Source organism: Berghia stephanieae, chromosome 4 (genome assembly GCF_034508935.2).
Source record: "Berghia stephanieae isolate SIO BIC M18660-M18661 chromosome 4, UCSD_Bste_1.3, whole genome shotgun sequence".
Classification (NCBI taxonomy): Eukaryota; Metazoa; Mollusca; class Gastropoda; order Nudibranchia; family Aeolidiidae; genus Berghia; species Berghia stephanieae.
In genome coordinates, this window is record NC_088363.1 from 3,585,396 (window position 1) to 3,610,395 (window position 25,000).

Here is a 25,000-nt window from a genome sequence, read left to right on the forward strand (position 1 = left end):
AGCCATGGACATTTTGCTTTTACTATAACAAGAAGAGTTTTACATTCTTTTCCACTTTACAGTTCATCGATTGAGATAGAAGTTACCGAGATTTATTTTTTATTGGGTTGAAAAGTGTTAGAATTTGGAATTTCGTTTAGAATCAGATTTTAGCATTCTTTTAATAGTCTTGATAATTTTATTAAATACTGTGTCATTTATCATGGAAATGACAATTCATTCATTCTTCTATTGTTTTGACGTTCGAATTATTTCTGTATCTTAAAATATGGTCAAAAAGTTATGCCTGTATTTTCTTTAAAAAACATTCATTTGCAAACCAGAGTTACGTCCCTTACGCCAGCCATCTGAAATAGGGGGGGGGGGGGGGGGGGGGGGGGGGGGGGTTGGGGGAGGTATTTGAAGAGGGTCAGCCCTTTAAGGGTTAACCAGTTAAGTGCTTACTCAAGAAAGCCGCGTATTTTTTTTACATTTTGGCCAGAAAAATCGTCCTTCAAATATCGATCAATTTAAATCTAATTTAAACCTCATCTCGGTGAATAAATAAAAACAACTCTCAAATCTGGGACTTTATCAAAGACCTCACCCCAAGACGAGGGTCATTTAAATCAACCGATATTTGAAGGACGAGTTTTTTGGCCAAAATTTTTAAACTCTTTTCAGAGTAATACGGCGGCAGTGAACTGGTTAACATGAGAAAATTTAGGCCTCATTGAGTGGAAACACGTATGTCAAGTGTTTTAACCAAGGACAAAACGCCGGTGCCAGAGCTTTGTACCAGTTCCATATTCATCATCCGGTCATTCAACTCTCTAGGGATACTTGACTTTTTTTTTTTTTTGTAATGGAAAAGACACGGTGCCGAGTAGAGTAACAATACGACTTCTGGTATGAAAGTGCTGCTATGTGGTCTTGTGGTATGGTATGACACTCGCTTTTGGATCGGAAGGTCCAGGGTTCGAGCCTTGCGCTCGGCGCATAGTTGATTCCTTGGAGAAGGCTCTTTACTCATATTCTCTCACAGTACTCAGGTGTAAAATGAGTACCTAGGCGTTAACAGCGATGTCTGTGTTCGAAAAATTGTAATATCGCCTTACACGCTTCATGTCCCGTCCTACATGTTAAATGTTGCTGTTGATCAGGGACCCCTTGTAAAGCGCTTTGAGCACATTTAGTGGATATTGTGCTATATAAAGCTCAATTTAAAAAATCTTTTGAAGATATTTAGAACGAAGATTTCTCCGAAAGACTATCATACTTGTACTCAAATTAATAACAATATGAATTGACTGTAAGCTTCGATTTAATATACGAAAACATAAAAAAAAATGGACGTTTCGCCCCCCCCCCCTCCCCCCTTATAAATCGTGTCTACAATAAAACTAAGTTATTTGAATACTCGTTTATTGTACTGGTTCTCAGGTAGCAGTAATTAATGTTTTGTTTATATTAGTTACGGAGTGAAGATGGCTGATAAACGATTTTGAATAATGACAGAGGGGAAGGATAAGGTATACCAAACGATATTAAAGTCTCTCTCTCTCTCTCTCTCTCTCTCTCTCTCTCTCTCTCTCTCCTCTCTCTCTCTCTCTCCCTCTTCTCCTCTCCCTCTCTCCGTTTCTCTCTCTCTCCTTCTCTCTCTCTCATACACACACACACACACACACACATTCTCTTTCTCTCTCTCTCTCTCTCTCTCTCTCTCTCTCTCTCTCTGTGTGTGTGTCTCTCTTTCTTCCATCTATTTCTCTCTCTCCGTCTCTCTCTCACACACACATTCTCTCTCTCTCTCTCTCCCTCTCTCCGTTTCTCTCTCTCTCTTCCTCTCTCCGTTTCTCTCTCTATCTCTCTCTCTCTCTCTCTCTCTCTCTCTCTCTCTCTCTCTTTTCTCCATCTATTTATCTAACTCATTAATCTATGAATGTGTGTATGTGTATGTGTGTGTGTGTGTGTGCGTTTGTGTGTATTTGTTTGTGTTTGCTGTATAAAAATCGTTTGTTTTGGCGGTAAAAGTTATTGTATACACATTACACATTCCCGTGTATCAGTAGCACAAAGGTTATCGATTCCTATTTGTTTTGACACAATTGTTAGGTTGTGTTTCCTTACTTTCTGTCATACTCTCGAAAAAAATCCATATTTAAAAATTTGGCCAGAAAACTCGTCCTACAAATATCGAACGATTTAAATGCCCTTCATCTTGGCAAAAACTATCAAACCTGGGACTTCGCGAAGTCCCAGGTTTGAGAGTTTTTGCCAAGATGAAGGGCATTTAAATCGTTCGATATTTGAAGGACGAGTTTTCTGGCCAAATTTTTAAATAGGTTTTTTTCCAAATTACGGCGGCTTTGATGTTACAATAACATCATTAGTTACAATAACAACATATCATTTTCAAATTTACTATTTCCCCTAGATTTCTGTTTTCATCTAAAAAACACATTTTCCTTGATAACCATATCAGTTTTTATAATCTTAAAATTATTTTCCTTTGGATTCTGGATAAAATTAAAATAAAATTCCCTATGTTCATCCCAAAGGGGAAATTTGTCTATAGGGTCTATTCCAAGGGAAGACTATAATAAACCAGGCGTCAGACGCAATGCAGCGCCGCAAACTAGGGCTAAGGCGAGGTAATTTGCTTAAGGCCATACAGCGCATCGGGTATTCGAACTCGGATACGAAGCAAAGAACGTACCACTGAGCCAGGCTTGACCCTTTTAAAAACATTTTCCGTGGGGATCTGGATAGCTCAGTTGGTAGAGTACTCGCGTCACACGCAAGGCGGGTTCAATCTCGGATGTAGTCGAGATTATTTCATGTCCACCCAGCAACAGAGGTTATTAGATCTGTCGAACGTAGTTTTGAGATCCACTACCGTCCTGTTGAAAGGGTAGCAAGCAATTGCTATTGTCCCGTTTCGTGCGACAGAAAACAGGGTAAAGTCCGGCTCGGTAGGCCTGATGTTTCTGATAGACTATTTTTTTACATATTAAAAAGTCTGTTTATATAAATCATAAATTCTCTCTCTCTCTCTCTCTCTCTCTCTCTCTCTCTCTCTCTCTCTCTATCTATCTATCTCTCTCTATCTATCTATCTATCTATCTCTCTCTTTCTATCTATCTATCTATCTATCTATCTATCTATCTATCTATCTATCTATCTATCTATCTATCTATCTATCTATCTATCTATCTCTTTCTTTCTTTCTATATCTCTTGGTCTCTCTTTCGCGACCTCTCTCTATCTTTCTATCTCCTACCCCCTCTTTCTCTCCCTCTATCTCTATTTCTCATTCCTGATATTCCGAGCTCTCCCTCTCTCTCTCTCTCTCTCTCTCTCTCTCTCTCTCTTTCTCTCTATCTATCTCTCTCTCTATCTATCTATCTATCTCTCTCTTTCGATCTATCTATCTATCTATCTATCTATCTATCTATCTATCTATCTATCTATCTATCTATCTCTCTCTTTCTTTCTATCTCTCTTGGTCTCTCTTGCGCGACCTCTCTCTATCTTTCTATCTTCTACCCCCTCTTTCTCTCCCTCTATCTCTATTTCTCATTCCTGATATTCCGCTCTCTCTCTCTCTTTCTCTCTCTCTCTATCTATTTCTCTCTATCTATCTCTCTCTCTATCTATCTATCTATCTCTCTCTTTCGATCTATCTATCTATCTATCTATCTATCTATCTATCTATCTCTCTCTTTCTTTCTATCTCTCTTGGTCTCTCTTGCGCGACCTCTCTCTATCTTTCTATCTTCTACCCCCTCTTTCTCTCCCTCTATTCTATTTCTCATTCTGATTCTCTCTTCTTCTTCTCTCTCTCTCTTTCTCTCTACTATCTATCTCTCTCTCTCTATCTATCTTCTCTCTCTTCTATCTATTATCTATCTATCTATCTATCTATTACTTCTTCTCTTTCTTTCTATCTTCTTGTCTCTCTTGCGCGACCTCTCTATCTTTCTATCTTTACCCCTCTTTCTCTCCTTATCTCTATTTCTCATCTGATATTCGCTCTCTCTCTCTTTCTCTCTTTCTATCTCTCTCTTCTCTCTCTCTCTCTCTCTATCTATTTCTCGTCATTCCCCCCCCCCCCCCCACCCCCTTCCAGATCTTCTGCAATACTCTTCTTCCTTTCTCCTTTTGTTCATATTCCCGGATCTTCATAAATTTCCCTATTAAAAAAAAAAAAATTGAAACCTTCAAAATTCTTTTATTTTTTAATATAAACTATATAGATAATGGGATATCTGACATAATCACAACAATTACCCCTTTGATAGCAAGACAATCATTCCTCTTCTCATTTCTTTGAATTCATCTCTTAATTCAACCATTTACACCGAAAAACAGAGCTGTAAGAGCAATGCGACTAGGTCTCTATTGGAACTGGAGTCGCATCGCTCTTAAAAAAAGTTTAAAAATTGAGCTTTTATATAGAGCAATATCCGCTAAATGTGCTCAAAGAGCTTTACAGGGGGCCCATGGTCAACAGCAACATTTAACATGTAGGACGTGACATAACACCTGTTAGGCGATATTACAATTTTTCGGACAAAGACAACGCTGTTTACGGCCAGGTACTCATTTTACACCTGATTACGGTGAGATAAGGTGAATAAAGAGCGGGGATCGAACCCAGGACCTTCCGATCCGAAGGCGTGTCATACCACTAGACCACATAGCCGCACTTTTACTGTTAGATAGAATAATCAGGTAAAAGTTAAATGATTTTATAAACCCAGCCAACGAGAGATCAACAAGTTAACTGCCGTATTCTGGAAAGAAACGTATTAAAAAATTTGGCCAGAAAACTCGTCCTTCACATATCGATTGATTTAAATGACTCTCATCTTGGAAAAAAACTCTTAAATCTGGGACTTCGTGAGATTTTAATAAAGTCCCATGTTTGAGAGCGTTTTGCCATTTAAATCGATCGATATTTGAAGGACGGGTTTTCTGGCCAAATTTTAAAATATGTTTTTTTCTAGAGTACGGCAATGAACAGGTTAAACATGATTGTATACACCTGAGAGTTTTACCTTGTGCAGGTGTTTTAGGTTGGAATTGATCTGTTTGTAAATCAGTCAACATTGGCGTGTTTTGTGTAGGTGAGAGCTAGAAATCTGGTGGTGGTGATGATGATGATGATGGTGGTGGTGATGGTGGTGGTGGTGATGACGATGATGATGGTAGTGGTGGTGGTAGTGGTGGTGGTGATGATGATGATGGTGGTGGTGGTGGTAGTGGTGGTGATGATGATGATGATGATGGTGGTGGTGGTGATGATGATAGTGGTGGTGGTGGTGGTGTTGATGATGATGATGAGGATGAATGATGATGATGATGATGATGATTATAATGGTGGTGGTGGTGGTGGTGATGGTGGTGGTGGTGGTGGTGGTGATGGTGATGATGATGATGAGGATGAATGATGGTGATGATGATGATGATGATGATGATGATGATGATGATGATGATGATAATAATAATCATGATGAAGAGGATTGTAACGACAAAGACAAAAAATGACGGTTTTGATGTGCCTGTTTATCCCCCCAGTGTTCATCGATAAAGCCTGCCTGCCTGATATCTCTTTCCAGAAACTCGATAGCATAATGCAAATAGATTTTAGCACACACACTCTGCCATCACGATAATGGAAGGGACTCATCAGATAAAAGGTAGAATCCAACACCTTTTATTGCCTGTTTATTTATCGTTCTGACGAATGTGTCTATATTATGTGCTACCCGACGTGCACTTATTTGCAGGTCTGATAACCCAATTCATTATGGGCTCATTGTTGTAATGGAAATCTCAACAAGACAAAAAAGGACGCAAAATATTGTCCATTACAACAATGTTAAACTAGGCCCATAAGAGCGTTCGGATGTCAGACCTCCATATATGTACACGTCGATTTATATGCTTCCCGATGTGCATTTATTTACAGGTCTTGCAACTCAAATTGTTATGGGGGAATCATTGTTGTATAATGGAAATACTCTCAAATCAACCCAAAATATTGTCCATTACATCAACGTAAAATCAAGTCCATAATTGAGTACAATAAGTCTAGTTTGATGTCACAATACTGGTTCCATTCTCCTTGGAAGTGTGTAACTAGTTCATTTGAGGACTGGACATTTAAATTGTGCAACTGATCTTCTTTTGTCAAAGTCGTGGAATCTCATTTCCTAGCTTAATAAATAAATGTTGGTCCTCAAAACAGATCATCAATCGTCAACTATTTTTTAACAATAAACTGAACATTCCAGTAACCTATCCACCTGTACATTACCTCCCCTTGATGCGGTGTGTAACATCGAAATTGAGTAGATATATCTGTTTCTTGCAACATAAATTTGGCAAGCTCTTATCTCTCTTTGATAAATATGAAATGTATAAAGTTCCCATTCACAGTTATTTAATTTATCTACGAGTATTTCTTTGACGAAGTGTGAGGATTCCATCGTCTTTTAACATTTATAGTAGAAAAACAAACCATCGGCTAAGTAAACCAGCATTGATATTGATATATCATTGCAAGACAGATTAGAAGTCGATTCATTATTATTTGGAAGTGTGCTTCACACTCACACACACACACACACACACACACACACACAATTACATACACCACACACATACACTCACAAACACACGAAAGCAGAGAGAATGAAACAAGATAGATAGATATTAAAATAAATATATGAATAGATAGATAGATAAATATAACGATAGAGAGAGGGAGAGAGAGAAATTAGAGAAAAAAGAGAGAAACAGAGAGATAGATAGATAGATAGATAGATAGATAGATAGAGAGAGAGAGAGAGAGAGAGAGAGAGAAAACTATCCCTTTTTTAAAAGTTAAGAATAAACTTGACCACGTATATAGCGCAATATCCACTAACCGTAACCAATACCTGAGAGCGAGAGCTGAAGTGGATACTCTGGAGAGTCTCATTAAATGGAGAAGATGGCAATTGCTGGGACATGCCTGTCGCAGATCTGATGAAACACTGAAGGCTCTGAGATGGACACCCCAAGGAAAGAGGAAGCGAGGCCGCCCCAAGGAAACTTGCAGAATGTACCATAGAGAGGGACTTAAAGAAGAGAGGTCTGCTTGTCCCTCGAGATGGCCCCAAGAATAGCTGCTGCCAGGACCAGGTGGAGATCCCTTGCATCGCCTCAAGTGCCAGCAGACCCGGAGAGGATTGAGTGAGTGACTTTACAACACCAACACTAAACGTGTATGGCAAGAAATGCCGCCTATTAGGCGATTTTACTTTTATTTCGTACAGAGGCAACGCCTGAACAACAACAGTACTCTTGAAAAATTATTTTGCCCTTGGGTAAGAAATACACTTTACATAAACATAACCTCACTCGACTCAGGTGTGAATGACTAGTAATTGGCAGTCACAGATTTCGTATAAGTCTTGGCAAAAAGGCGCTATACCAATGGCTGGTTCTACATGAAATTATATGTGACCCCTCGTCTCAAAACGGTATTAAATCGGGATGATTAAGATGCTGAAAATAAAATTTGTAGCCAGAAATATCGTAGTTAAGTTGAGTTTATATGCGTTATAGAGGAGAAGGAATATCATATTTTACTGTGCTAGATACCAACGTTTCATATTTTTGGCTAGTTTAACTACAATTTGACTTTTTAGCATTTGGCCCATCCCGACATAATACCGTTTTGAGACGATGGGTCACATATGGTCAGCTAGGGAAATATATAAAACATAATGAAGCGCAATGAGTATGGTAAATCCATGGAAATACGTCACACAAGTATCCGTATTTGTTTTCTTTTTGTCGGTTTTTTAATTATTTTTAAAAAATTCTATTGACGATAAAGTGTATGCTGGATTGAGAAAACTGGCCACAAATAATAATATTCTGTCGTACTTTGAAAAAAACCTGCATTTATAAAATTTGGTCAAAAAACTCGTCCGTCATATAGATATCAATTGATTGAAATTTTTAAAAAATTGAGCTTTTATATAGCGCAATATCCACCAAAATGTGCTCAAAGCGCTTTACAATGGGTCCCTGGTGAACAGCAACATTTAACATGTAGGACGGGACATGACGCCTGTCGGGCGATATTACAATTTTTCGGACAAAGACAACGCTGTCAACGGCCAGGTACTCATTTTACACATGAGTACGGTGAGAAAATGTGAGTAAAGAGCCTTTTCCAAGGACTCAACTATGCGCCGAGCGAGGCTCGAACCCAGGACCTTCCGATCCGAAAGCGAGTGTCATACCACTAGACCACATAGCCGCACGTATTGTCGAAAATACTCTCAAATCTCGAACGTCCTTGAACTCTTCTTTGAAGTCCCAGGTTTAAACGTTTTTGGCAAGATGAGGATCTTTTAAATCGATCGAGATTTGACATTTGGATGAAATGTTTTTTTGGCCATAGAATCTGTCGGACTCAGATTTAAATTTAGAACTTAGATAGGTAGGAGTGTCTGAGCTCCAATATCCCACTTAATCGGGAAATGAAACAACAAAAAATGAAATGTGTTTCCCTAAAACCCCAACAGGTTTCGTTTCACATCATTTTAGCTGCCAAATACGAGACAGTTTATCACAATCTTAGATCCTTTGAAATTTTGTTTTAAAATCCACGAATTTCTGCCCACGCAAACTTTCATCAAAATATGGACTATTGATTATTTTTTAATTATTTATTTTTTAAATTCTATTTTATTTTTCTTTCTTTATTTTTCTGGCACTGTTTCACATACACAATTTTTTTAGATCTTATCTTATCCCTAATTTAGTCATTAATAATAATAATAATCATGATAATAATATTAATATTAATAATAATAATAATAATAATAATAATAATAATAATAATAATACAATAATAATAATAAAATAATAATAATAATAATAATAATAATAATAATAATAATAATAATAATAATAATAATAATAATAACAATAATACTAATAATAATAATACCAATAATAATAATAATAATACTGAAAACTTCTATAGCTCTATAACTCCGAGACACCAGACCCTAAGAGCTTAAATTACAAATTACTTTGGCTGAAACATACTCATTCACACAAACAAGCACACATACACACACACACACACACACACATACACACACACTCACACACATATACAGACACAACACAACCCAAACCAGGCGCCTATCTTACTTCTCATATCATCTACTAAAATCGAAACAGATTTGTTTTAAGCGAACTTTTAAAAATAGACAAGGATTCTTTTTCACGAATGCTCTGTGGTAAGGCGTTCCAAACAGAGGGTCCGAAATGAGAAAAGGATCTCATTCCAGCATTTTTCCGTTTTCGAGGGACAACTAGTTTTGTGGAATCACTGGCCGAACGTAAGGGGCGGGGTTTGAATATCTTTCAAATAGTTCCGAAATGCAGGAAGGGGCAGAACCTTTTGAGCTTTTATATAGCGCAATATCCACTAAACGTGCTCAAAGCGCTTTACAAGGGGTCCCTGGCCAACAGCAACACATAACATGTAGGACGAGACATGACGCCTGTCAGGCGATATTACAAATTTTTTTGGGACAGAGACAACGCTGTTAACGGCCAGGTACTCATTTTACACCTGAGTACGGTGAGAGAATGTGAGTAAAGAGCCTTCTCCAAGGACTCAACTATGCGCCGAGCGAGGCTCGAACCCAGGACCTTCCGATCCGAAAGCGAGTGTCATACCACTAGACCACATAGCCGCACAACCTTCAAGACAACGATACACTAAAACACAAACTTTGAATTTAATCATTTTCTCAACAGGCAGCCAATGCAGGTCATGAAGCAGAGGTCTGGCAAGAATCACACCTACGCTTCATGAATGCTAGATGGGTTAGCAAAAAGATATGGAGAGCAACTAAAAAAAAACAGTTACGTTCAATTTACTTTGAAGTACTATCAATCTAGAATTCTCTCTTGGTTTTTACCGGAAGGCAGAATATTTCAAAATTCACGTTTTTTGTATTCCATTCGAATGAACCGACGTGTACATATGTGCAGGTCTAACAGCCCATTTCACTTACTGGCCTAGTTTAACATTGTTGTAATGGGCAATATTTTGCTCCTTTATATTTTATATTTCCATTACAACAATGAGCCCATGAGGAATTGGGTTATCAGACCTGCAAATAAGTTCACGTCGTCTTTACCAGAAGTGTTCCTACTATTAAGTGATTTATGTCTAGACTGAAGACAGCATATTTTAAATTAAATTTTCCTTAATATTTCAAAATTACGTTCTTCAAATTCCATTAGTATCAACGTCACTTAATGTATCGCAGCCCTGTCTAGAGCTACGAAAAATTCGTAGAAATACTTGAACTTTTATATAGCGCAATATCCACTAAATGAGCTTAAAATGCTTTACAAGAGGCCTTTCATAAGGGCGGTGATGGAGATAATGGCGTCCGCCATTGTTCCGGTAGTTTAGAGCCAGTTGCTATGCCTCGTTACGAGGGAAGTGACCTCGCGACTAATGAACCCTATTTATATCATCCATGTTTGATGAGGTTGAGGTTATGTGACCTGGATGTCCTCCATGTTGATATGGTTTTTATCGTCACCGAGGTCATCGTGAAATATTGGGGCCACATCCGATCAGGCAAGCATTAGTAGCAGTGAATCAACTCATACGATTTCATCCAATATTCCAGGCGCTTCAAGAAGTCTTGGTATTGAGAAGAGAAGGGCAAACTGGGGGTTATTGGGGGTTATTTGGATCAATTATAGATATATGTGGCCTCTGAGGTCATCGTGAAAATATCGGGGTCACGACGTGGGGATCAGGCAGTCATTCCTAGTGCTGAATTCACTCATGCAAGTTTGAACACGTTACTCACGCAACATCCCAGGCGCTTCAAAGTAGTCTTGGGTTTAAAGTAGCATTTGGTAAACTGTGTGTCTTTTTTTTAAATCAATAGATATAAGTGGCTACTGAAGTCATCATGAGAATATTGGGGTCACGTGAGATCAGGTAGTCATTCGTAGTCCTGAATTCATTCATGCAAATTCATGCAACATCCCAGACGTTCAAAAGTAGTTCTTTGGTTTAAATAGTATCTGGTAAACTGGTTTTGTTTTTTAATCAATATATAAATGTGGCCAACTGGTGTCACCGTGAGAATATTGGGGTCACGTGATCAGGCAGGCATACTTAGTTTTTTGAATTCACTCAAGCAAATTCACGCATCTCTCATGTTGGTCAGAGTGTTCCCCGGCGCTTCAAAGAAGTCTTGGTTTTAAAAAATTATTTGAACATCTTGGGGTTGTTTTGATTGATAAATATAATTTGTGACCACTGAGGTCGCATTGGGGTCACATGCGATTTGGCAGGCAACCTTAGTGATGAATTCACTCATGCAAATTGACACAATCATCAAATCTGACCTCTGTGTTCCCCGGTACAACTGTAAATCATGTGTAATTTCCCCTTGTAAGATCATTCCCACCGGCGTTTGTGGTGGCCCTCAGCGAATCAATTATCGTGCCGTTAAGATGGCGTCGTGATTTCTGAATAAATTGGAGACGTGTCAATGGAGGACGGGATTTCAATGATTTCACGTTCATGCGTGTTTGCTGTGGATTAGTACATATGAGTTCAGCGGTAATGACCTTCTTTGAACTGTAAACAATTTTCTGTTGCCGGCTGGTACCAAATCATGCTTAATTTTTACTCACAACTTCATTCTGGAAAATTGAATATTAAGTGTGGCTATTATGTAATCTAGTGGTATGACACTCGCCTTCGATCGATGGTCCAGTGTTCGAATCCCGCTCTGAGCGTGCTACAAGGGTACAACTATAACTCACAAGTTGTAAGTTCATTCCCACCGGCGTTTGTGGTGGCCCTCAGCGAATCAATTATCGTGCCGTTAAGATGGCGTCGTGATTTCTGAATAAATTGGAGACGTGTCAATGGAGGACGGGATTTCAATGATTTCACGTTCATGCGTGTTTGCTGTGGATTAGTACATATGAGTTCAGGGGTAATAACCTTCTTTGAACTGTAAACAATTTTCTGTTGCCGGCTGGTACCAAATCATGCTTAATTTTTACTCACAACTTCATTCTGGAAAATTGAATTAAACGTGCGGCTATCTATGTGGTCTACTGTCATGACACTCATAAGGTCCGGGGTTCTAATCCCGCTCCAAAAATACTGCTAAGTTCTGAATGTAGGTTTTGAGGAACTAAACTTTCCTTTTCAACAAGATTTATTGAGTCAAAGAGGAGAATATCTTTCTGTAGTCGTAGTAGTTGGCAAGTCATATTGTTCTATATTAAATACTCGACACAACCTTATTATGGTTGAATGAAGCAGAAAAAGTGTATTTAGATTAAAATTTAACAGGCATATCTCATTTTGGATTTAAGCCAAATATGGAAGTCTATTTGTTTTACTAAACAGTAGAGAACCCTCAGTATTTGCATAGAAATAAAGGCTATTACGAACAGGCGGTCACCTATTATGCTTATTATACTATTGTGTTCTATTTTTAGATTTGCCGGCAATTCTGTGCTCGATGATAAAATTTTTACATTGGCTTTACAAAACAATGTTGATCCCCAACCATATTTCTTAAAAGAATAGATTAGAATGATTATCATTACTTGATAGTATCAAGAGTGATTTAGAATTACGTCATCAATTTTTGTTGTTGTTGCCAATGAGATTATTATTACTTGATAGTAGCAAGAGATTTTAAATTACGTTGTCAATTTTTGTTGTGGATGTGCTAGAATTGCATGAGCAATCAGACATTGCATCGACTATCTGTAACATGAAACGTGTGTGAAGACGAAGTAATAATGACTAAAAACAACAGAAACAATTAATTCATACCAGTTATCAAAGAACGTCTACTGAAACGAAATACTTTACACTTTAAAAGTAATAACTAGAAAATGGATTTGAAATCTGAGAGAACATTATAAGCTTTTCAACGACAATCGTGATATTTATTTCGTGTCTGCCATCAAAGAGGATACAATCAACCTATACTTTTAGTAGAGTTTCTATCATAAAGTAGGCTGGGATAAAATTTAAAAAAAAAGATTTTACGAATTCATCTCATTATAGGTGAAAGTGGATCTTTATTATTATTATTATTATTATTCTGCCATTGTTTCCTAGAGGAAAGACGATCACCTTATATATTGCGAGATGAAAGAGTAGGAGATTGACTGTGAAGGAGATTAGAGCTTCCAAGCGTTTATAAAAGTAAATGTAAAGGGGTTTAGATTGGTTTGGGTGATTGTTTTAAAACGTGATAACTCATGTCATCGACTTTAGGTTAGATATCACGTAGGATGTTGTGGTGAGATTATGGCCGCATGTTTTCAGGGAAATACGGTCAGATTTTGTGTGGGCGAATAATATAACAATGACCAGTCATGTTCAGAGAAAAAATGTTATGATGATAATGACCACCACCGTCAATATAGAATAGGTTTTTAATAGCTTAAGGACTCCAGGGTTATGATTATATATATATATATATATATATATATATATATATATATATATATATATATATATATATATATAGATCTGCTATGCAATTTATGATTATTGGATAATAATGTAATGTACTTAAAGAAAGACATGGAGATAGAGTTGGGGTCGTTGGCCTTGTATTGAAAGAGGTGACCAAATTCCCCTAAGTTCCAGTCTATGAAACCGCACTTCGAAAAAACATAACAAAAACAAAAACAAAAAAAAAAAAAAAACACGTATTTATAATTTTGGCATACGAGCTTTTTGGCCAAAAAAAACAAACTCGTCCGCCTTAATTTTGAATAAGCCACCTGATCACTGCCAGGTGGATAGGGGGTGGGATGGGGATTGGGGTTGGGGGGGGGGGGGGTAAGAAAAAATAATGACCGCACCCGGGATCGATCTCAGTCCCTTTGCTTGCTTGTGAAGCGAGAGCTCTACCAGCTGTGCTATCAGGACCCCCCAATTACCGCAGTGAGAACCGGGACAAACACCGAATCCATTAACCTCATGAGGCTCTGATCGTGTTCTTTATTTTACTTTGATAACGTCCTCGGCGTTGTTGCTCACACTTATCCTGCATACTCCATAAACATCGTGAGTGGGGTAATGACAGTGCACGTGAACAGAACGATGATTGCCAGGCCTGTCATGAAAGACCTGGCTGGGCTGTTGATTTCTCACGCGCTTGAGATCTTATAATATTGTGAACCACCACCTCCTCCAAACCCGTCCACCCTGTACATTCTCTAGTGACGTGGTAGCTGGGTTTGTTAGATATGGCAGAAAGTACATTGCGATAGACTATATTCTTATCAAAAAGGGTGACAGGCACTTGTTATTATCCGTTCAAAGCTATAAGAACCGGGATAAACTATGGATCCGTTAATCGTACGCGGCTCCCATGAACTTATCTATTTATAATATAATATAATATAATATAATATAATATAATATAATATAATATAATATAATATAATATAATATAATATAATATAATATAATATAATATAATATAATATAATGTAATATATAAATATAATTCCCTTTATTCATCCCATAGAGGAAATTTGTCTCTTGGGTCTCCAGGGAAGACTAGAATAACCCAGGCGTCAGCCGCAGTGCAGCGCCACAATTTGAGCTAGGACGAGGTGACCTGCTCAAGGCCACACAGCGCAACAGCAGCGGGGGATCAAACTCGGTACATATCGGGTACGAAGCTTAGGCCGTGACACTGAGACACGCTACCTTTGATAATGTCGCGGTGTTGTTGCTCACACTTACCCTGCATACTCCATGAACATGGTGAGTGGGATGATGACGGTGCACGTGAACAGATCGATGATAGCCAGGAATATCATGAAGACCTGGGCTGTTGATTTCTCACGCACTCTCTGAAAGGGATGGGAGGGGGGGGGGAAGAGAAAAATGACAAGAAAAACAAAAATTAGTTTTGAAAAATTTTATGAATCTGGTAGTTCTGAATCGATAAGATTCCAAAAGGCCTCCAGGCCCAGGAATGCAAATCCGTGCGGATATGTGGTCTAGTGGTATGACACTCGCTTTCGGATCGGAAGGTCCTGGGTTCGAGCCTCCCCTAGCGCATAATTGAGTCCTTGGAAAAAAAATTATCTTTTCTCACATTCTCTCACCGTAATCAGGTGTAAAATGAGTACCTGGACGTTAACATCGTTGTCTCTGTCCGAAAATAATGGTAATATCGCCTAATAGGCGTCATGTCCTGTCGTCCTAAATGTTAAGTGTTACTGTTGGCCAGGGACCCGTTGGAAAGCGCTTTGAGAAAATTTTGTGGCTATTGCGTTATATAAAAGCTCATCTTTTAAAAAATAAAAGCACAATAGCAAGAGGACACGATGGATGATAAAGGGAACACATTAAGACAGATCAATTGGTAAAAGCTGATAATGACGTGACATGACAATTAATTCTATTCCTGAACATTTATATTGCGTATTATCCACCAAACGTGATCACAGCGTTTTACAGGGGTGCCTGGCCAATAGCATTATTTAATACAATAATTGTAGCCTCTGTAGGTGACAACAACCATAATATTGACATTAAGTCGACCTCACTCGTATCAATACAAACCAATCTCGGGGAAATCCATTCAAGGTCAAGGTCGATCGTCATGAGATTTCTCGGTACTCATTGGAAATCTTATACCGGAGAAGGGAAATGCAATTCTCTTGTCCACTTACTCTACAACTTCAGTTTTTTTTAGTTCTTGTTTAAAGGGTTCAACAGTCGTGACGTCACTTCCCTCGTAATGACGTAGAGTAACTGGTTCTAAACTATTAGAACAATGGCGGACGCCATTATCTCCATCACCTCCATGAATTACTTCTCCGACGAGCATAAAAGTGTATTCAGAGAAGAAAAACTGTATAAATCTGATCATGTTTTGACTTTTTTTCATTCTGATCACATGACATGTGAACAAGATGTAGCCAGGATGAAGAATAAAAAGTACCGATTTTCTTTGTTTAGAACCAAGCTGCTGGTTGCTGGGAGGACGTGACATCAGACTATTGAATACTTTTGACAACAACCAGTATCTTGACACCAAGTCACCATCATTCTTGTCAATACTTACGAATTGCATCACGGGAAAATCAATACGAGGTCAAGGTCGATCACCATGAGACCTTTGGTACTATTTGGAATACTAGAACCATCGAAACGAAATGTAATTCTCTTGTCCAACTCTTCCACAATTAGTTGGGGTTTCTTTTTTCTTTTAGCGACTCAAAGCTAGAAATCCATCCCTAGTCTGTCCGACAAAACAACGTTTCAAAAATTCTGTTAGCAAAAATGGACGATAGGTGTTGGGCGTATTGCTTTCATAGATATTGTTGTGTGTATAAAATGAATGAAATTGGCGTCCTTGATCTCTTTGTGATTTGTTATTGGTTTCTAACCTCCTGTAAGGAAGTCCTAGGTTTGAGAGTTTGTGCCAAGATGAGGGTCATTTAAATCGATCGATATTTGAAAGACGAGTTTTCTGGCCAAATTTTTAAATACAGGTTTTTCCAGAGTACGGCAGCTTTTGTATTTGGGTCCCAAATTATTGGTGAAGTAAAATCTCTTATTTACGATATCTATATATTATCTTTCTCTGCAAAAACAGAAAATTACTGATCTCTCTCTCTCTCTCTCTCTCTCTCTCTCTCTCTCTCTCTCTCTCTCTCGCCCTCTCTCTCTCTCTCTCTCTCTCTCTCTCTCTCTCTCTCTCTCTTATATTTCTGTTAATTCACAATAAATATATAACGGCAAATTTCATTGAGCCTCTTAATCAAATATCGCTGATTTCTTTCTTTGTTTCTTTTTTTTCTTTTACTTTTTTTTTAATACTTTGCAAATCAAATGTTCTGACGCTCGGAGCAAACCACGTTTATCGCGACTAACATCAGAGTGACGGGCTTTCGGTTTTGCATATGTTTTATTAATTCAATTCATACGAGATTAAGCACGTACAAAGGAGCCCACAGGGGAAATGCTTTGATGCTGGAATATTGTAGGAACAGCGGCTCTGGTTGTACACGGAGCCTCATTATACTTGTAAATGAAACAGTATTGACTTTGGAGGGATGGTCGAAGTGACATGTTACATGTTAACCAATTTGCTGTGAGATTGCAGCCCACTTGTTTCATACCAAGATCATTATTTATCTCCTATTGTTGAACTCCTTATGCAAATATTTACAGACCCAACCTTTTTTATATCAATTTATATAAACAGGGTTAATGTAATGAGATATGGTCTTGGGGTTTTTTGTGTGTTGTCAGGACACAGAATGGTAATGGATGATTGTAAATATTGCTATATTAACTGATGATGATGATGATGATGATGATGATGATGATGATGATGATGATGATAATGATAATAATAACAATAATAATAATAATACTAATAATAATAATAATAATAATAATAATAATAATAATAATAATAATAATAATAATAATAATAATAATAATAATAATAATAATAATAATAATAATAATAATGTGTAATTTCTATAGCGCCGTTTCCACCAACAGTGCTCGGAAGCGCTTATACATAATATATGCACATGCGATCATTCTAATCCCTATATCATTCAATAAAATCCATAAAATCACTCACAGAAAACTGAGAGGAAATACGTTGTCTTCAAAGAGGCTTTAAAGGAGGACAGAGAATGACGGTGTCCGGTGTCTGCTGAAAGATCATTCCACAAAGAAGGAGCAGAATGTACGAAAGCAGATCGTGAAAAATTCGACCTAGCAATCAAACGGTTCAAGTACAGGGAAGTAGATGAGCGGCGAGAGCGATTCGGATTGTAGATAGAAAGAAGAGATGACAAGTAGTTGGTGGAGCTGTGCTATGGATGTACTTGAAACAGTAACAGGCAAGTTTGTAAGCAACCATGATGATGATTGTGATGATGATGATGATGATGATGATGATGGTGGTGATGATGATGATGATGATGATGATGATGATGATGATGATGATGATGATGATGCTGATGATGATGATGATGGTGTGATGATGATGATGGGTGATGATGATGATGATGAGATGATGATGTGATGATGATGATGATGATGGTGGTGGTGGTGATGGTGGTGATGATGATGATGATGATGATGATGGTGGTGGTGGTGATGGTGGTGATGATGATGATGATGATGATGATGATGATGATGATGATGATGATGGTGATGATGATGATGATGATGGTGGTGGTGGTGGTGATGATGATGATGATGATGATGATGATGATGATGATGATGATGATGATGACGATGATGACATAGACGATGATAGTGATGGTTTTGGTGACCTTTACGATGATGAGATTTAGGTGTTTTTTTTTTAAACGCGAGTCCCATTGCTGTCATTGTACTGTTAGTAAGCCCTTCAGGGGACAATGTAAGATCGGAGTGATATCAAACCCAACATGTAAAAGGTTGAATTGTACAGTGGACGATATTCTCTCGTGCGGCTATGTGGTCTAGTGGTATAACAATCTCTTTCGGATCGGAAAGTCCTGGGTTCGAGCATCGCTGGCGCATCGATGGTTTCTTGGAAACGGCTCTTTACTCATATTCTGTCATCGTACTCAGGTGTAAAATTAGTACCTTACCGTTAACAGCATTGTCTCTGTCGGAAAAAAAATGTAATATCGCCTAACAGGTTTCATGTCTCGTTCTACATAATATTACGTGTTGCTGTTGGTCAGGGACCCCTTGTAAAGCGCTTTGAGCACGTTTAATGGATATTGCGCTCTATAAAAGCTTCGTTTTATTAGTACTCTGACTAAACTCAATACAAAAATAATTGTCCAGAAAACTTTTTCTTGGGCAACCTAACGATTAAAATAATATTCGTAATTTGTCTAAATTTTAACACATCTTTAAAAACTCAGATTTAAGACATTTCTATAATTTAGCGCTCTTTTTAAATCGATAGGAACACGGTCCGCAGTCCAAATACGAGCACGGGATACATGACCTTACAACAAAGTGGACTGTGGCTATTGGGAGAGGCAGATACTATGTTGAGAAGTTGCATTTTACTCGGCCAATGCCAAGCTTTGATTTTAGGTATAATGCATGGTACTGATTCGATTTGTTTTAAAGTAATAAGCATAATACCATTACTATTTGACCCACCCTCTTGTTATGACTGGCTGAGGGCCATTATAGATAGAATGCGGTTGGCCAAGGAGTTCACAACATTGCCATCCGGAAGTATAACGGACCAACACACAAACTCTGTGTAACCATGAACTTTTATAGTCTGGTTAATACAGTTTAGTGAGAACAACTCACAAACGCGGATGGCAAAAACAATAACAAAGGCCTGAGTGACGCCATCTGCATACTATCTATAAATCTATCAATATTTGAAGGACGAGTTTTCAGGCCAAAATGTTTTAATACGTGTTTGTTCAGAGTATTGGCTCCGATCCCTGTCCAATTTTCACCCTATCCAATGTAATACCATCACCCACCGCCTTCGTGGAAGGAAGATGGCGTTGGGATAACGATATCTTTGGCAAGAACGTCCAATCAGACGTCATGGTGGATCTCGTCTGAATCAATGAATTAAGGAAATGAGTCTCCGATCTCATCAAGTCATTCGTCACGTCTTACGACTGATCTACGCGCTCAAGGCCACGTACATAAGGTTGTTGTGATGATGATGATGATGATGATGATGATGATGATGATGATGATGATGATGATGATGATGATGATGATGATGATGATGCTGTTTTTGATGTCGTTTTCTTTTTTTACGATAACTACTATGTTACTAGTGTGCATCTTGTGTGAGTGTGTCTATGTCAATAGTGTATTGTTATAAATGTGTAACCAAATGACAAATTGCCACTTTTGTGGGGACAATAAAGATAATATATTATTATTATTATTATTATTATTATTATTATTATTATTATTATTATTATTATTATTATTATTATTATTATATTATTATTATTATTATATTATTAATTTATTATTATTATTATTATTATTATTATTATTATTATTATTATTATTATTATTATTATTATTACTATTATTATAAATACCCCATAATATGTATTCATGGGATTCCTGGGGGGGGGGGGGGGGGTGAGCAGTCCAAGCATGTTTGAAATACAAAGTTGAAAACAATATAATATGTCAAAATACTGAATAATCCAATGATTCTAAGTTTACAGGACATGGTTGAACCCGCAGTTATCTAGTAGAATATTAATTACTATATACACTACTATATACTATATACAAGATAAAAAAGTTAGCTCAGGATAGAGAAGGATGGAAACTGTTTGTCGGTGGCCTATACCCTAACCCAGGGTGAAAAAGGCAATGATGATGATGATGATAGAGAAGGATGGAAACTGTTTGTCTGTGGCCTATACCCTGACCCAGGGTGAAAAAGGCAATGATGATGATGATGATAGAGAAGGATGGAAACTGTTTGTCTGTGGCCTATACCCTGACCCAGGGTGTAAAAGGCAATGATGATGATGATGATAGAGAAGGATGGAAACTGTTTATTTGTGGCCTATACCCTGACCCAGGGTGAAAAAGGCAATGATGATGATGATGATAGAGAAGGATGGAAACTGTTTGTCTGTGGCCTATACCCTGACCCAGGGTGAAAAAGGCAATGATGATGATGATGATAGAGAAGGATGGAAACTGTTTGTCTGTGGCCTATACCCTGACCCAGGGTGAAAAAGACAATGATGATGATGATGATAGAGAAGGATGGAAACTGTTTGTCTGTGGCCTATACCCTGACCCAGGGTGAAAAAGGCAATGATGATGATGATGATAGAGAAGGATGGAAACTGTTTGTCTGTGCCTATACCTGACCCAGGGTGAAAAAGGCAATGATGATGATGATGATAGAGAAGGATGGAAACTGTTTGTCTGTGGCCTATACCCTGACCCAGGGTGAAAAAGGCAATGATGATGATGATGATAGAGAAGGATGAAAACTGTTTGTCTGTGGCCTATACCCTAACCCAATGTGAAAAAGGCAATTATGATGATAGAGAAGGATGGAAACTGTTTGTCTGTGGCCTATACCCTGAACCAAGGTGTAAAAGGCAATGATGATGATGATGATAGAGAAGGATGGAAACTGTTTGTCTGTGGCCTATACCCTGACCCAGGGTGTAAAAGGCAATGATGATGATGATGATAGAGAAGGATGGAAACTGTTTGTCTGTGGCCTATACCCTGACCCAGGGTGTAAAAGGCAATGATGATGATGATGATAGAGAAGGATGGAAACTGTTTGTATGTGGCCTATGCCCTGACCCAGGGTGAAAAAGGCAATGATGATGATGATGATAGAGAAGGATGGAAACTGTTTGTCTGTGGCCTATACCCTGACCCAGGGTGAAAAAGGCAATGATGATGATGATGATAGAGAAGGATGGAAACTGTTTGTCTGTGGCCTATACCCTGACCCAGGGTGAAAAAGGCAATGATGATGATGATGATAGAGAAAGATGGAAACTGTTTGTCTTTGGCCTATACCCTGACCCAGAGTGAAAAAGGCAATGATGATGATGATGATAGAGAAGGATGGAAACTGTTTGTCTGTGGCCTATACCTGACCCAGGGTGAAAAAGGCAATGATGATGATGATGATAGAGAAGGATGGAAACTGTTTGTCTGTGGCCTATACCCTGACCCCAGGGTTGAAAAAGGCCATATGAGTGATGATGATGATAGAGAAGGATGGAAACTGTTTGTCTTTGGCCTATACCCTGACCCAGGGTGAAAAAGGCAATGATGATGATGATGATACACGGACGCACCAAGAAGATGGCCAAGGACAGACATTGATGGCGGACGCTCGTAGAGGCATTATGTTCAACAAGCAGCGAATAGGATTAAATCAAGTCATGTAAGTCATGTACACGGAAATAAATAGATAAATAAATAAATAGATAAATTTATCTCATTTTTGTAAATAACCGTGAATACAAGTCATAGCTCTTTATTAATATCACCTAATTTAACACATTTAGACATTTAAATGCATTTGTGGGAATAACTCTAAAACTTGAGACTTTTGAATACTTGGTCCAAGGATTAGGAGTTTTTTTTTTTTTTTTGGGAAGATCTGTATCATTCTAATTGGTTGATATTTGAAGGACGTTTTTACAAAATGCCTATTTTGTGACCTAATACATTGAAAGGTGTTGTGACGGGATTATTGATTTAGAATAGGTAATAAAAATTGAAATGGATTGGGATAAAAAATAAACAAGATTTAGTTTATAATTATGAGTTTCATTTTCAGATTGGATATGGCTTCTTATTAATTAAAAACTAAATCTTAATAGTTTTAGAATAAGAATTAAAAAATTAATATTAATAAAGGGCAATATTCACTAAATGTGCTTAAAGCGTTTTAAACTGGGTTCCTAGACAACGTCAAGATTTAACATATTGGACAACACATGACGCCCGTAAGGCGATAATATTACATTTTTTCCCCGACAGAAACAACACTGTTAATGGCCGGCACATATTTTACGCCTGAGTACAGAGAGAGGATGTGAGCAAAAAGTTTGCTTAAAGACTCAACCATGCTCAGAGCCCAACTGAAACCCTTGAACTTTCAGTCCAAACACGAGTGTCATATCACAAGACCAAAAAACAATCGCACAAAGATATGATAATATATTACATATTTGTGCCGAAATGAAATGTTTCTGTAATGATGTGCGGCTATGTGGTCTAGTGGTATGACACTCGCTTTCGGATCTGAAGGTCATGGGTTCGAGCCTCGCGCTCGGCGCATAGTTGAATCCTTGGAAAAGGCTCTATACTCACATTCTCTCACCGTCCTCAGGTGTAAAACGAGTACCTGGCCGTTAACAGCGTTGTCTTTGTCCGAAAAATAATGTAATATCGCCTAACAGGCGTCATGTCCCGTCCTACATGTTAAATGTTGCTGTTGGCCAGAGACCAGTTGTAAAGCGCTTTGAGCACGTTTAGTGGATATTGCGATATATAAAAGCTCAATTTAAAGGTCAATTTAATAACCATCAGATACAGCCTGAAACATGCGAGTAGCAGCAGTGGACTCGGAGATCAATTGAGAGATGTAACGGGTGAATGATTGAGGTGGAAGCCTCCTCATTTCCCTAACTCACTCAATCCTAGACATTTTTGCTACTTTTCAAAATTGGAAGAAATGTATTAAAAATGAGCATGTGCATAGATAGCTTTATTAACATACAAAAACTAAAAACACTATCTTAGATACTGCGCCTATACTTTGTCTCAGAAAAATAAAATAAAAAGACATGGGTAAAAGTAACCCAGGTAAACTACGGATATAGTCGTTGTTAGGGTTGAGTGAGTTAATTCATTGACAGGAACGACCCTCCCCGGTGTCATCTGATTGGGCTTTCTTGTCAAAAGATAACAGAGGGTACAACTATCTCCAAACCATCTCGTATGGCCAGGACAGATGATAGTATTTTACACCAGCCTGCTAAAGAAGCTGTGGGGATATTCGGGGGTCGATACCCGCTCGGAACTGTAATTGGATTTTTATTGCAACGGTCAGAGTAGGACACACATTTGGCTTGGCTCCATTCTATGAGGACTCTAAACATTATCTAGCTTTCGTTAACTGCCTTTGGCACTTTCCTAAAGAAAGTGAATCTATAGCTAGTGGTAATCCAGGGAGTAAGTTATCCTATTGATAGAACGAAGTTGACGTCACTTGGGTCTTTGTTATTGTTCTTTTTGGGTTGTTTGTTTTTGTTTTTTTTTTTGCCATTCACATTTGTGAGTAATTCTTACTTAACTATATTAACCAGACTATAAAGGTTCAAGGTTACACATGGTTTTGAGTGTTGGTCCATTATATTTCCGGATGGCAATGTTTTGAGTTTCTTAGCCAAGCTCACAGAATCTAGTGGTTAAACTATTGAATACATCTTGCTATTTAATACTAATACCTAAGTGGCCATCGCCTTGCACTGTGACTTTATGTTTGGTGAATTTGTCAACGATGGTTCTTACTCAGACAGTGTTCTGATTGGTTGATGGATTCTACGGGAAACTGCACAGAAATTTTGTCGAGGCTCCGTAATGAATCTTTCACCATACTGCCGAACTCTGGAAAAAGCCATATTTAAAAATTTGGCCAGAAAGCTCGTCCTTCAAATATCGATGGATTTGAATGACTCTCATCTTGGAAAAAACTCTCAAACTCGAGACTTCGCCGAAGTCTCAGATTTGAGAGTTTTTTCCAGGATGAGAGTCATCTAAATCCATCGGTATTTGAAGGACGAGTTTTCTGGCCAAAATTTTAAATATGGGTTGTTTTCAGAGTAGGGCACAGACACTTCAGAGCCTCACATAATAATAGCCACTCATTCCACTGTATCCGCCACTGAATGCGTCTCTATCATTTTGATTAGTTGAAGTCGCGAGTTTGGTCGGAGATTTTGTGTCTGAAATGGCTGCATGTCGAGGTCATCAATCAGTCTGATCGGGATTGAGTCGAATCGGAGTTCAAAGGTCACCCGACATTAGTATTACTTTGAGGTAGGGGGGGGGGAGGAAATGATGCTTAATACTGGCAAACACGACACCGCTGTGGACAGGAAATGAGTACAGGGAATGAAGAAAGTCCTAATCCCGAGGTTGTCTATTGATTAGCTTGCAGTATACATGCCTCGTAAGGAAAGATATGCGGTCATGATTGTTGAAGCCTTTTGTGAGCAATATCAAATCAAAGGCTTCATTGAGGAGAGGAGATTTTATTTCATTTTTAATAAGGTTACCTTTAATCTACTATTGAATCTTCTTCACCTAGTTTCTTACATACTTGGTTTGTATGATAGGGCCGATGTACCATATTTTCAGGTC

General features: G+C 38.1%; 1 protein-coding gene across 1 annotated transcript in view; it reads right to left on the reverse strand.

The window, feature by feature from the left end:
* The window catches only part of LOC144969909 (uncharacterized), a 108,926-nt gene that overhangs the window by 14,446 nt on the left and 69,480 nt on the right, over window positions 1-25,000 (reverse strand). Inside the window, exon 3 of the mRNA XM_078908976.1 lies at window positions 14,840-14,949. Coding sequence (XP_078765102.1) covers window positions 14,840-14,949 — 110 coding nt within the window. The remainder of the gene's footprint in view (window positions 1-14,839; window positions 14,950-25,000) is intronic.